Below are 12,759 nucleotides of genomic sequence, written 5' to 3'. Positions count from 1 at the left end.
GTCTCAAACCCGTGGGCTCAGGTAATCCTCTCACCTCGGCCTCCCAAAGTGCTGGGATTACAGGCATGAGCTGCCATAGCCATATTTTTTAAATTTTTTGTAGAGACATAGTCTTGCTGTGTTGCCCTGAATGTTCAGGAACTCTTGGCCTCAAGCAGGCCTCCCATCTTAGCCTCCCAAAATATTGGAATTATGGGCATGAACCACTGTACTTGGCCAAGAAGGTCGTTTATAGTTTTTTTAAAAACCAAGATTTAGTGAGGCTTTGCAGATATCTCTTTACTTTTAATGTAGAACACCCTACACCCACCCCCCTTTTTAAAAAAATAAATGCCACTGACTTTTGAAGAGTCTGGGCCAGCTGCCTCATAAAATGTCTCATATTCTGGATTAGTCTGTTTCCTTTTGGTGTGTTGTTTCTGCAGATTAAAAATTGGGGGGGAGGCGTCTAGAGACTTGATTAGGTTTGAGCTGAGCAGTTTCTGACTAGGGGTCTCATGGATGATGATGTTGTGTTTGTCATATTGTGGTGAATCAAGAGTAGGAAGTTGACTTTCACAAGTAAGTAGCAAGCTGGGTGTGGTGACTCACGCCTCTAATCCCAGCTCTTTGGGAGGCAGAGGCAAGAGGATTGCCTGAGCTCACAGTTTCGAGACCAGCCTGGGCAACATAGTGAGACCTCGTCTCCACAATAAATCAAAAAAATTAGCCAGCCGTGGTTGCACGTGCCTATAGTTCCAGCTACTTGGAAGGCTGAAACGGAAGGATCACCTGAGCCCAGCAGGTCGAGGCTGTGGTGGCTGTGAGCGTGCCACTGCACTCCAGCTTGGGTAACAGAGTGAGACTCTGACTCAAAAAAAAAAAAAAAAAAGTAAATAGCAATGGTCTTGGAGGAATTGTCCAGATTTTTTCATTGCATTGGAATTTTGATGTACTGAGTATTATTTGAAATAGTATACAAAATTTTATAGCTTTAGTATTTGCTGTAACTGTATAGTTATGTCCTGGAAATGTGGCTGAACAGCTGTGCCTTGTATTTGAACTTGAATTGTAAGGAATATAGAGCTTGGGCTAACAAGAGAGAGCTTTGGTGGAAAGAACCCTAGACTAGACCACACTAGACAAGACCACTAGATTCCAGTTTTCTTCTGCCACGTACTACCTTTGTCATTAGATGAGCTATTTGACTTTTTTAAGGCCTCATCTATAAAATGGTGATAGGCGTGGTAGTATGGTGGTATATTATCGAGTGAGGGCAACACAGATCATTTTCTTTTGGCTTTCACAGCTAAGGTGCTTTTTCTTCGTGTAGTCTAATTTAGTTGTTAAGAGCATGAGCTTTAGAAACAGACCAAGGTTCACACTGAAGTACTGCATTCTTAGCTTTAAAAATGAAAACATAATAAACAATTGACCCGACCCAATTGTAGAATTAAGTTTAAGATTGGGAAACCCTTCGAGTTTTTTCAGTCCATTAGCCAGTGTAGGCTATTCAGTAAATTACAGGATTGAACCAAGGTTCCCTCCAGCATTATAGTTTCATGATCTTATGTAGCATAATATGAAGAAGAAAAGGAAGAGAGTATTGTAAAGAGCAGGCCAGGCGTGGTAGCTCAAGCCTGTAACCCAGCACTTTGGGAGCTGAGGTGAGAGGATTGCCTGAACTCAGGGATTCAAGATCAGCCTGGGCAACTTGGTGAGACCTTGTCTCTACAATAAATCAAAAAATAAGCCAGGCATGGTAGCATACACCTGTAGTTCCAGCTACTTAGAAGGCTGAAGTGGAAGAATCACCTGAGCCCAGCAGGTTGAGGTTGCAGTGGCCATGAGTGTGCCAGTGCCCTCCAGCCTGGGCAACAGAGTAAGACTCCAATTAAAAAAAAAAAAAAGGAATAGTAGCAAAAGTGCTGCTGAAGTCTGTAAATGTGTCAGTATAAATAAAAAGTAGTGACTGCTATGGTAAAGCAATCAAAAGAAATAGCCAGCTCCATTCAAGCTTTGTTGTATTTTAGCTTAGTTTTATACCCACTGAAGTGGTTATGGTAAGACCTTATTATATGCAAGATAGCATAGTTTGATGTTCTGTCAACTCAGGAGACACTCATTAGCCCCAAAATCAAGATAGTATCATCTCAAATACCCATGTGCCTTTTAACTCAAAAAATTCTGAAGAGTAGCATTTGAAAAGTGTTACTGGACAATTACAGGAAAAAAGGAAAAATGAAGCATTTGTCAAATGTAAAAATAATGATGGCCTCTGTGTGTATATACACATTTATCATTTCAAATCTTTTTTTCTTTCCATTTCTCCAGTCTGTTCATTACCAACAGAGGTAAGTCCTTTTTATAATTTGTCTTTTTTAACTTCTCCATTTGAAGTCAGTCTTGAATTTAGAACTGCCTTTAGAACTTTTTTGTTTTATATTTGCTATCATTTGATAGTAGAGTAAGTTTCAACCTTTCATAGAGAACTTTGGTTTAGGATAATTTTCTGGTTTTATAAATTCTTTCCTTTAGAACTTGAGTCATATGTGTATGTCTTTTGCCCATGGCTATACAATTTGGATTTTTGCATGGAATTCAGGGATATCTAGCTAATAAAATAATAGTAGCCTTAAAACCAACATTTACTCCAAGCAGAGGAAAGAAAGAACAATATAAATTATGTATAAGACTTTCTAAGTCAAGCTCTATGGGCAGCTCACGAAAATTAGGCACTTAAGTGCTCAGAGCAAGAAATAGAAATTTTTGTTTGTTGCTGCTTTTTCTAATGGCTCTTCTGTTTGATGGAGAGAAAATAAATTGCTACCATGGGGAGGTACCTAATCCTTTTTAATTTCTGATTTCTTATGGGGCATTTCCTGGTTGAATACAGATTTCCTGTGGATAAGAAGTCAGGTGAAGACCAGGCACGGTGGTTCATGCCTGTAATCACAGCACTCTGGGAGACCAAGGCAGGAGGATTGCTTGAGCGCAGGAGTTGGAGGTCAGCCTAGACAGCATACTGAGACCTTGCCTCTACAAAACTTTTGCTGGGCATGGTGGCACGTGCCTGTAGTCCTAGTTACTCTGGAGGCTAAGGCAGAGGATCACCTGAGCCCAGGAGGTCAAGGTTGCGGTGAGCTGTGATTATGCCACTGCACTCCAACCTGGGTAACAGAGTGAGACCCCAACTAAAAAAAAAAAAGAAAAGAAAAAGTCGGGTAGTTAGTTTCACCCGACTAGTTAGTTAGTTTTTATCATTCTTTTTTTTTTTTTTTTTTTTGAGTTGGAGTCTTACTCTGTCGCCCAGACTAGAGAGTGCAGTGGCCTCTCCTGGCCACCGCAGCCTCGACCTGCTGGGCTCCGGCAATCCTTCCGCCTCAGCCTTCCAAGTAGCCGGAATTACAGGCATGCACTGCCACTCCCGGCTGATTTTTTGATTTATCATAGAGATGAGGTCTCGCTGCCCAGGCGGGGTCTCGAACCTGCGGGTTCAGGCAATCCACTCACCTCAGCCTCCCAAAGGCGCGGGATTACAGACTGAGCCACCGAGCCCGGCTTATCATTCTTTATACAGCAAGTATAGGGAATGATTTTTAATTTAAATGTATTGGTTGATTGATGATATTTTGTTGTGACTCTGTTGTTCTTTTTTTCCCTCCCAGTACTGTGAATATATGCCTGATGTTGCTAAATGTAGACAATGGTTAGAGAAGAATTTCCCAAATGAGTTTGCAAAACTTACTGTAGGTATGAACATTTTTTCATTCATCAGACTTGTATACCTGAAACAAATGCATGTACATATTATTTTAAAGTCCCCCTTTAGTATAGGATATTACAGAATTAACGTTTGTCTCTATATTTAAGTTCTGTCTGAGACAGGATAAGCCCAAGTATCAAGTTTCTTATATATGTTCATTATTGTGAGCATACTGCATGCTGCACACTGTTTTAAGTTCTGAGGATAAAGCAACAGATAAAAGATGTCCTACTCTTGTGGATATTGCACTCTAGAAAGGGAGACAAAAGAAATAAGTAAAGCATATATTGTAGAGATAGCGATAAGCAGAAAAGTGGGAGATAAGAATTGGTGGGAGGGGACCAGGCATCATGACTCTCACCTCTAATCCCAGCACTTTGGGAGGTGGGGTGAGAGGATTGCCTGAGCCCATGGATTTGAGGCCAGCCTGAGCAGCATGGTAAGACCTTGTTGCTACAGTAAATCAAAAGGTTAGCTGGGTGTGGTGGCCCATGCCTATAGTTCCAGATACTTGGAAGACTGGGGTAGAAGGATCACTGGAGCCCAGCAGGTCGAGGCTGTGGTGACTGTGAGCATACTATTACTGCACTCCAGCCTGAGCAACAGAGTAAGACTTTGACTCAAAAAAAAAGAAAAGAAAAATTGGTGGGAGGGAATTTAAAATTTTAAGTAGTACCCAGGGAGGATTTTGCTGAGAAGTTGGCATTTGATTAAAGGCCTTTGGAAATGATGGAGTGAGTCATTTGGGTATCTAGAAGAAGAACATTCCAGGCAGAGGACACAGCTTCTGAGGCAGAAGCTTACCTACTATATTCAGGAAACAGCAAGGAGGCATGTATGTCTGAAGCTGATAGAAGGATGGAAGACGAGTTGGATAGGAAGTTAGAGAGAGGCCACACCTTATAGGGCCTTATAGGCCAATACTTGGTTTTTATTCTGAGATAAGGAGCTTTTGGAGCGTTGTAAGCAGAAGAATGATACTCTCTGACTTTTGTTTCAACAGCGTCACTATGGCTGCCCTGTTAAGATTAGTCAGAAGAGGAGCATAGACAGAAAAGCAGAAAGATCAGCTAGGAGGCTCTTGGAACAATCTGGTCAGGAGATGATGATGACTTGAACCAGTCAGGGAGTACTGGAGGAGGTGAAAAGTAGTCAGATACTGAGTATATTCTGAAGGTAAAACTGACAGGATTTTCTAATGTGTTAATGTCTTCTCTTAGAAGACTGGTAAAAGCGAAGGCAGTAGCCGGGCTCGGTGGCTCAGCCTGTAATCCCGCGCCTTTGGGAGGCTGAGGTGAGTGGATTGCCTGAGCCCGCGGGTTCAAGACCTGCCTGGGCAACTTGGCAAGACCTCATCTCTACAATAAATCAAAAAATTAGCTGGGCATGGTAGCGCGCGCCTATAGTTCCAGCTACTCAGAAGGCTGAGGTGGAAGGATCGCTGGAGCCCAGCAGGTCGAGCCTGCGATTGCCAGGAGCGTGCCACTGCCCTCCAGCCTGGGCGACAGAGTGAGACTGCAACTCAAAAAACAAACAAACAAAAAAAAAGCAAAGGCAGTAACAGGAAAAAGGAAAAGCCTTGGCTGGAAACAGACTTATTCAAATACACCCAGTGTTGCTCCTTCTTTGCTGCTTGATTTTCAGATTATCTCCATGAGTCACAGTCCCCTAAACTTGATAAGTCCCTTTTGACTAGGAGCTACTCAGTCACTGTCAGTGATTGGGTCAGAACTCTCAAGTCTGGTGTTGTCAGTCTCAGTCTACTACATGGTTGCCCTTGAATGTGACCTGCCTGGGATAGGATCATGACTGCAGGGGTGGGAAGCTCTTCTCATCCAGGACCATATGTAGATACTAGAACAGTCCTGCAGAGCCTGTTTTATGCTTTTTTCTTGTGGTTAAAAAAATTCTCACATAGCAAAAACTTTGTTTTCTCTTCTATTACTTTACACTTACTATAATGACTTGAGACTTAGACTTGAGTAGGAATCTAGCAGTGTAGTCATTTGCTTTACAAATGTCATGCTCAGTTGTTGGTAAAATGCTTTATTTTGTGTGTGAGGTTGCTCCAAGATTATTTATTTATTTGTTTGTTTTTTGGTGGAGAGGCTGGGACCTCATGTTCTTTTTTTAACCTTAGTATGAAATAATATTAATGCTTTTGGATTTCATCTTTATATTTAGAAAATTCGCCCAAACAAGAAGCTGGAATTAGTGAGGGTCAAGGTACAACAGGAGAAGAAGAGGAGAAGAAAAAACAGAAGAGAGGTAAGACCTAAATTTACATTTTGATATGTACACACATACCTCCCCTCTGATAGAGATAATAAGAAATTAAAAAGGCTCCCAAAGTTAGGCACAATGATGCATGCTTGAAGTCCCAGCTACTTGGGAGGGTGAGGCAGGAGGATCGCTTGAGCCAAGGAGTTTGAGGCTATAATGTACTATGATCATGCCTGTGAATAGCCACTGTTGCCTGGGCAACACAGTGAGACCCCCATCTCTTAAGAAAAAGAGAGGACTCCCAAAGTGAATATTACTTGCCTGTGATTGTAACTCAACATGTATGTGTGTATCATGCAGAGGGATACACAATTATATTCTCGGGAGAATGATCTGATTGTGATACGATTTGGGCTTTATCAGTAAATTGGATCTAGGAGAACATGCTTATTTGTCCTCTTGCCCTATATGTATATAAAAAGCAGCCAGCCAGCTAAAATTCCTGTGTATTCTGTTTAAGTAGAGTGAGGACATTTATGTCAGATCTTCTCAATACTTCTGGTAGCTCAATTGAAAACATTGTTTTACCGCTGTTGGGTAACCTTTGACTCGCTCCTCCTTCTGAAACTAATGCCTTGTGCTTGGATCCTATCTTCACCTATTTCTTCTTCATTCAGTCCTCCCCCTGTGACTAAAATTAGCTTATAAATGTTTTTAGGACTTTGCATCTTAAAAAATAAACAACAAAAACCTCTCCTAAAAGTTTGTGTCTTTTTTCTTCTCCTTCCTCCTTCTTTTCCTCCTTTTCTTCTTCCTCTTCCTCTTCTTCCTCTTCATCTTCCTCTCCTCCTCCTCTTCTCCTCCTTCCTCCCTCCTCCTCCTCCTCCTCCTCCTTCTCCTTCTACTCCTTCTAGCTAGGGTCTCACTCTGTCACCCACGCTGGAGTGCAGTGGCACAATCACAGCTCCCCGTAGCCTTGACCTCCTGGGCTCAGATAGTCTTTTCACCTCAGCCTCCCACATAGCTGGTACTACAGGCATGTACCACCATGCCTGTCTAATTTTTTTTATTTTTAATTTTTTGTAGAGATGAGGTCTCACTATCACCTAGACTGGTTTCAGACTACTGGGCTCAAGCAATCCTCCTGGCTCAGCCTCCCAAAGTGCTAGTGTACAGGTGTGAGCCACCATGCCCAGCCTTATGTCTTTCTTTACCTATGTCCCTCCCCTTCCCTTCTTAGCCAGACTTCTTTATTTTTTTTTTTTGTTTATTTGAGTTGGAGTCTCATTCTGTTGCCCAGGCTGGAATGCAGTGGCACACTCATGGCCATCCCAGCATCAACCAGCTGGGGTCCGGCAATCCTTCTGCCTCAGCCTTCCACGTAGCTGGAACTACAGGTGCATACTACAATGCCCGATTAATTTTTGATTTATTGTAGTGACAGGGTCTTGCCAAGTTGCCTTGGACTCCCAAAGTATTGGGATTATAGGTTGAGCCACTGAACCTGGCCCAGACTTCTTTATTAAGACTAGACTCAGTATCTTCCTTTCTGTTCTGTTATTCACTATTCACTACTCAGTTGGTCCTAACTTGACTTTCATGTCACTGGCACTCTTCTAAGGGTCACCAGTGGCCTGGTAATTGCTAAATTACAAGTGCATTTGAGCACTCCCTCCTTCTTAAAATAAAGTACTTCCTTGTTTCTTCTTTCCTAGTTTTTCTGTCACTTTATTTTGGTCTTCCATGTAGACTTATTTTCTTCTATCACTTAAAGTTGGTGTTTTTCCAGATTCTATCCTAGACCCTCTTCTCATTCTGCATGTTCTTCCTACATGATCCTGTCACATTCCTAACTTCTGTCTCCACTATACCCTGAAAAATTCCCAAATGTGTATCTGTGGATCTGGCCTGTGTCTCTGGACTGGAAATGTACATGGTCCCATAGGCACCTCAAACAGCACATTCAAAATTAATCTTACTAGGTCCCAAATTGACCTCTTTCTTTTTCCCCATTTTGTTTAGTGACAGCACAGTTCATCTAGTCATCTGAGTCAGAAACCTTTACTCCCTTTAGTCAGCTCAAAATTCTGTTTTTCTCCTCCTCCCTTTCTGCTGGTGCCTAGGGGCCATTACTGTTGCCACTGCCTTGGTTTAGGTGTTGATTAATTTCTGCCAGAGCTAATTCTGGAGCCTCTGTAGTGGCCAGTCAGCTTTATTCTTCACAGATTCACCTGACTACAGAGCTTGACAAAACATAAATTGTAGTTATTTCACTCCTGCATAGCTTTTCCTTTTTCACAACGTAAAGTCAAATTCCAGAGCTTGATGCACTAGCCCTTTAATGACTGGTATGCAACCTTTTGCTTTTCTGACTTCATCTGCTGTTTATCCATAAACATCCTTCAATCAAAACATATGAGGTTCTGTAATTGCATTTTAAAAATTTTTTTTACTCCCTTCACTAGACTGTGAGACCCTGGAGGACCCTATGTTCTATATATCTTGTGTCCTCAGTGCTGGGCACATATTAGGTGCTTAATTAATATTTATTGAATGAATACATGCATGTATTTATTAATTTCTATTAGAGAAAAGAAATATAAACCCTTTGAAATTTAAAGACATAGTAGTCTGTGATTATGTTAGAAACAAAACAATTGATGCTAAGCTCTTTCTTAATGAATAAAGGTGGAAGAGGTCAAATAAAACAAAAAAAGAAGACTGTACCACAAAAGGTTACTATAGCCAAAATTCCCAGAGCAAAGAAGAAATATGTAACAAGAGTGTGTGGCCTTGCAACTTTCGGTAAGTTCAGGCTTAATGATATTTATTTATTTATTTATTCATTCATTCATTCATTCATTCATTCGTTTTTTTTTTTTATTTTTTTTTATTTTTATTTTTTTGAGTTGGAGTCTCACTCTGTCGCCCAGACTGGAGTGTGGTGCCAGCTCCCGGCCACCGCAGCCTCGAACTGCTGGGCTCCAGCGATCCTTCCTCCTCAGCCTTCCAAGTAGCTAGAACTACAGGCACGCGCTACCACACCCGGCTCATTTTGATTTATTGTAGAGATGAAGTCTCGCCAAGTTGCCCAGGCGGGTCTCAAACCCGTGGGCTCAGGCAATTCACTCACCTCAACCTCCCAAAGGCGTGGGATTACAGGCTGAGCCACTGAGCCCGGCTCACAGGTCTATTTTTTGTTAAGAAGATACAAAATGAGCTTTTGCATTTCTAACTATAGCTTCAAAGTCAAATTTTGGAGAAATGTTTAAATCTTTTGTAGAGGGGACGGAGTCACTTTTTCCTTTCTGGAATTCCTGCTTGGCCACATTTTATGTTGGATGGCGGGGGCTGGATATACTTCCCTTTGCAACCTGCCAGTGCTGCTGCTCTAAACTGCAGGCTTGGTGGCAAAAGTTGCAAAATGGCTTGTCCCCTCTGCAGGTGACAGTAGAGGATGGGGGAAGGTGAGTGTCAGCAGAATGTCCTGCTTCAGAGTCCCTCACTTCCTAGAGGCCTCGAGTGAATAGTGAAACTAGGTGCAGATTGACATAGTCAGTAGTAGACCTCATTGTAAATACGAAGGTTGTTTCTCTGCTGTAATTTTTTCTTCTGTAAAAGGAACTTAGGCAAAAGAACTTCATTCCTACTTGGAAGTATACATGCAAGGTTTGGAATTAATGTATTCCTAGATTCATTTTGGTTTTACCGTTACTGTATGATAGTATAGATGACTATTTTTATATATTGAGCATTTATTTGACGTTAACAACTTAGGTTGAGTTAAGATCTCTGCCTATAGTAGTTTGTAATTATTGTTCTGAAAGAAATGTGAAACTCATTAACATACATTTGTTTTGTAAATTAGCATGCAGATTAAATTTCAAAATGGAAAAATATCTTTGATGCACAATTCCAATTATAGTCTAACTTTTTTTTTTTTTTTTTTTTTACAAAACAGAAATTGATCTTAAAGAAGCACAAAGATTTTTTGCTCAAAAATTCTCCTGTGGTGCCTCAGTAACAGGGGAAGATGAAATTATCATTCAGGGAGACTTTACAGATGATATCATTGAAGTCATTCAGGAAAAATGGCCAGAGGTGAGTACAGGGGATGCATAGATCCCTAGAAATAAGGTTTTAAAGCAAGTTGCTTCCATTTTTTATTTGCTGCCACAACTCATGAGATGTGATAATTTGTGTTTTTTAGGTAGATGATGACAGCATTGAAGATCTTGGAGAAGTAAAGAAGTGATTTTGAAAATGTGTCCATATTTAATGACCTGAACTGAAAGTTGATATGGCCAAGAGAAGAGAGGCCTTTTAACAAAAATATATATATATATATATATATTTATCCTACAGTAAAACTGTAGACTACCCTCGTCCTTGGCATTTTCACTGTTCTGTACAAGGCTGCTTGTTTTTTTTATTGCCAAAGTCTGATACACAGGGGAGACCGTCATGCTTATGCATGAAATAGAATTTAGTCAAATAAAAAATTTTGGCCATTTGGTACTGACTTTTCTCTTTCTCTCTTTTTAACTTTTTATTTTTGGTAAAACCCTGTAGACTTTTTGTGGAAGGTTGTTTATTTTACTGATTTGAAGCTGGATGATTTTTTTAAAGAATCTGAATTTGGCTTCCTCACCAGTAATATGTCTCCTTGCTTCTTTGATGTGATAGTTTTGAGATGGGTGAGACTAATAGATTTGTGATTGAATTTGTTTCATTGTTACCAGGTCCACTTTGTGGGTACAGTAACATATAGTTGGTAGGAATTATTCAAGCTATTCTGGAGATTACTTGGTAAAATATATTAAAAGCCTTAAAACCATGTGCACTGTTTGAACCAGTAAGCTACTTTTTTGACATTATCTTAAATAGTCGTGCATAAAACTTATGAATGAAGGTATTCATTACCATGTTATTTATAATACTCAAAATTGCAAATGATATGAAATAACAATTGGGAAATTGTTAAATAAGTGATGGTCATTATATGGTAAACTATTATGCATATGTTTAAAAGTCATATTTTCTTTTCTTTTTTTTTTTTTTGAGTTGGAGTCTCACTCTGTCGCCCAGACTGGAGTGCAGTGGCTGCTCACGGCCACCGCAGCCTCGACCTGCTGGGCTCCAGCGATCCTTCTGCCTCAGCCTTCCAAGTAGCTGGAAGTACAGGCATGTGCTACCACACCCGGCTGATTTTTTGATTTATTGTAGAGATGAGGTCTCGTTGCCCAGGCAGGTCTCGAATCCGCGGGCTCAGGCAATCCACTCACCTCAGCCTCCCGAAGGCATGGGATTACAGGCTGAGCCACCAAGCCCGGCTAAAAGTCATATTTTCTAAGAATATTTGGAAACATGTTTTGTAATGTTAAGTGGGGCAGACCCTAAATCCATTTTAGACATTCATTTTTATTATTGTGCTGAGAAGAAGGCCATTCAGAGAGGCTGGGAATTCTTGTTCTGGCTATAAATGATGTGAGTAAAATTCTACTCACCAATTTAAAATAACATACAACCATGCTCAGTATACATTCTGGGAAAAGCAACTGAAACATGTTTTCTCACAAGAAAAACTACAGTTTTAATGAATGCATTGGATGAATTTAAACCTTTAAGTCAGGTGCTGCAAATTGAAAAGAAGACTTGTGGTATTTTAAATTGCTATAGACACCTTTAAAAAACTTAGAACCGACCAGGCTCAGCTCAGCCTGTAATCCCAGCACTTTGGGAGGCCAAGGCAAGTGGATTGCCTCAGCCTGCGGGTTTGAGACACACCTGGGCAACTTGGTGAGACCTCTTCTCTACAATAAATTAAAAAAAAAAAATTAGCTGGACGTGGTAGCGCATGCCTGTAGTTCTGGCTTCTTGGAAGGCTGAGGCAGAAGGATCGCTGGAGCCCAGCAGGTTGACACTGGGGGTGGCCATGAGCATGCTACTGCACTCTAGCCTAAGCGACAGAGACTCCAACTCAAAAAAAAAGAAACTTAGAACTCATGAAACCATTGTTTATTGCCATGAAAATTATAATTTTGAATTTTTAAAAAAATTTAATCTTAGAAAAACATGTTATAAAGATGTAAAATTTAAAAATGAAATTCTGCATTAATGAATTTTATTAAATAGAATTACCAAGTGAAGCAAATTTACCCATCAAGACCATTTGGTATGTGTATGTGTGTGTTCTGTTGGTGCTGGAAATGTCTGTGTGCTTTCAACACGTGACTTCATGTAAAGTTTCTTAATGTTCACAGTTCTGGGCAAATGCAGTTTCAATCCATTACAGCCATGGATTGTTACTGCAGGAGAATGCAGGATTAAAACTGTCCTTGTGTATAACATACGTGTGAATCTTTTTCTTTGACCTGAAATTTAAGAGTCTCATGCTCTACTGACTGAGCTAGCCAGGCGCTTCTGACCTGAAATTTAAAATGCAACATAATCTTTGATTAAAATGTACTAATAGTTCAAGGATTGACTTTAATATACATATTCTCACAATCTAGTATTTTTATCAAAAAAGAATGAACCTTTAAACAGCCTTATTTCATATTGTGTTTAAGAGATTTCCCATGATTAAACTGGTAACTTCAAATGTAAATACAATTTTGATAAGTAATGTTTCATTCATTTTTTTAAAAAATAGATGTGATTTTAAACTCTTTTAGTACATGAAAGCCATAGTAAGCCAGCTGTTGCTTAATATATTAGCCTGTGGTAACTATCTTGCTTTTAGTTTAAAAGTTGATAACTGTTTTCAAGATAAATTTTACCGGCGGGCC

The 12,759-nt window shown here is 40.2% G+C and overlaps 1 protein-coding gene across 2 annotated transcripts in view; it reads left to right on the top strand.

The window, feature by feature from the left end:
* The window catches only part of DENR (density regulated re-initiation and release factor), a 27,315-nt gene extending 16,510 nt beyond the window's left edge, over positions 1–10,805 (top strand). The window contains exons 3-8 of one of the 2 annotated variants that reach the window (XM_008050395.2): positions 2,314–2,333; positions 3,648–3,732; positions 5,930–6,013; positions 8,657–8,773; positions 9,930–10,069; positions 10,179–10,805. In XM_008050395.2, the coding sequence (XP_008048586.1) occupies positions 2,314–2,333; positions 3,648–3,732; positions 5,930–6,013; positions 8,657–8,773; positions 9,930–10,069; positions 10,179–10,223 (491 nt within the window). In that variant the 3' untranslated portion in view covers positions 10,224–10,805. Of the gene's footprint in view, positions 1–2,313; positions 2,334–3,647; positions 3,733–5,929; positions 6,014–8,656; positions 8,774–9,929; positions 10,074–10,178 lie in introns of both variants that reach the window. The other variant, XM_021708742.1, reaches the window with a different exon arrangement.
* Positions 10,806–12,759: the final 1,954 nt, after the last annotated feature.

Source organism: Carlito syrichta, unplaced genomic scaffold, assembly GCF_000164805.1.
Source record: "Carlito syrichta isolate Samal-C Ts95f unplaced genomic scaffold, Tarsius_syrichta-2.0.1 Scaffold145297, whole genome shotgun sequence".
NCBI lineage: Eukaryota > Metazoa > Chordata > Mammalia > Primates > Tarsiidae > Carlito > Carlito syrichta.
Note: the sequence above shows the minus strand (reverse complement) of the source record. Positions and strands in the feature narration are given on the sequence as shown.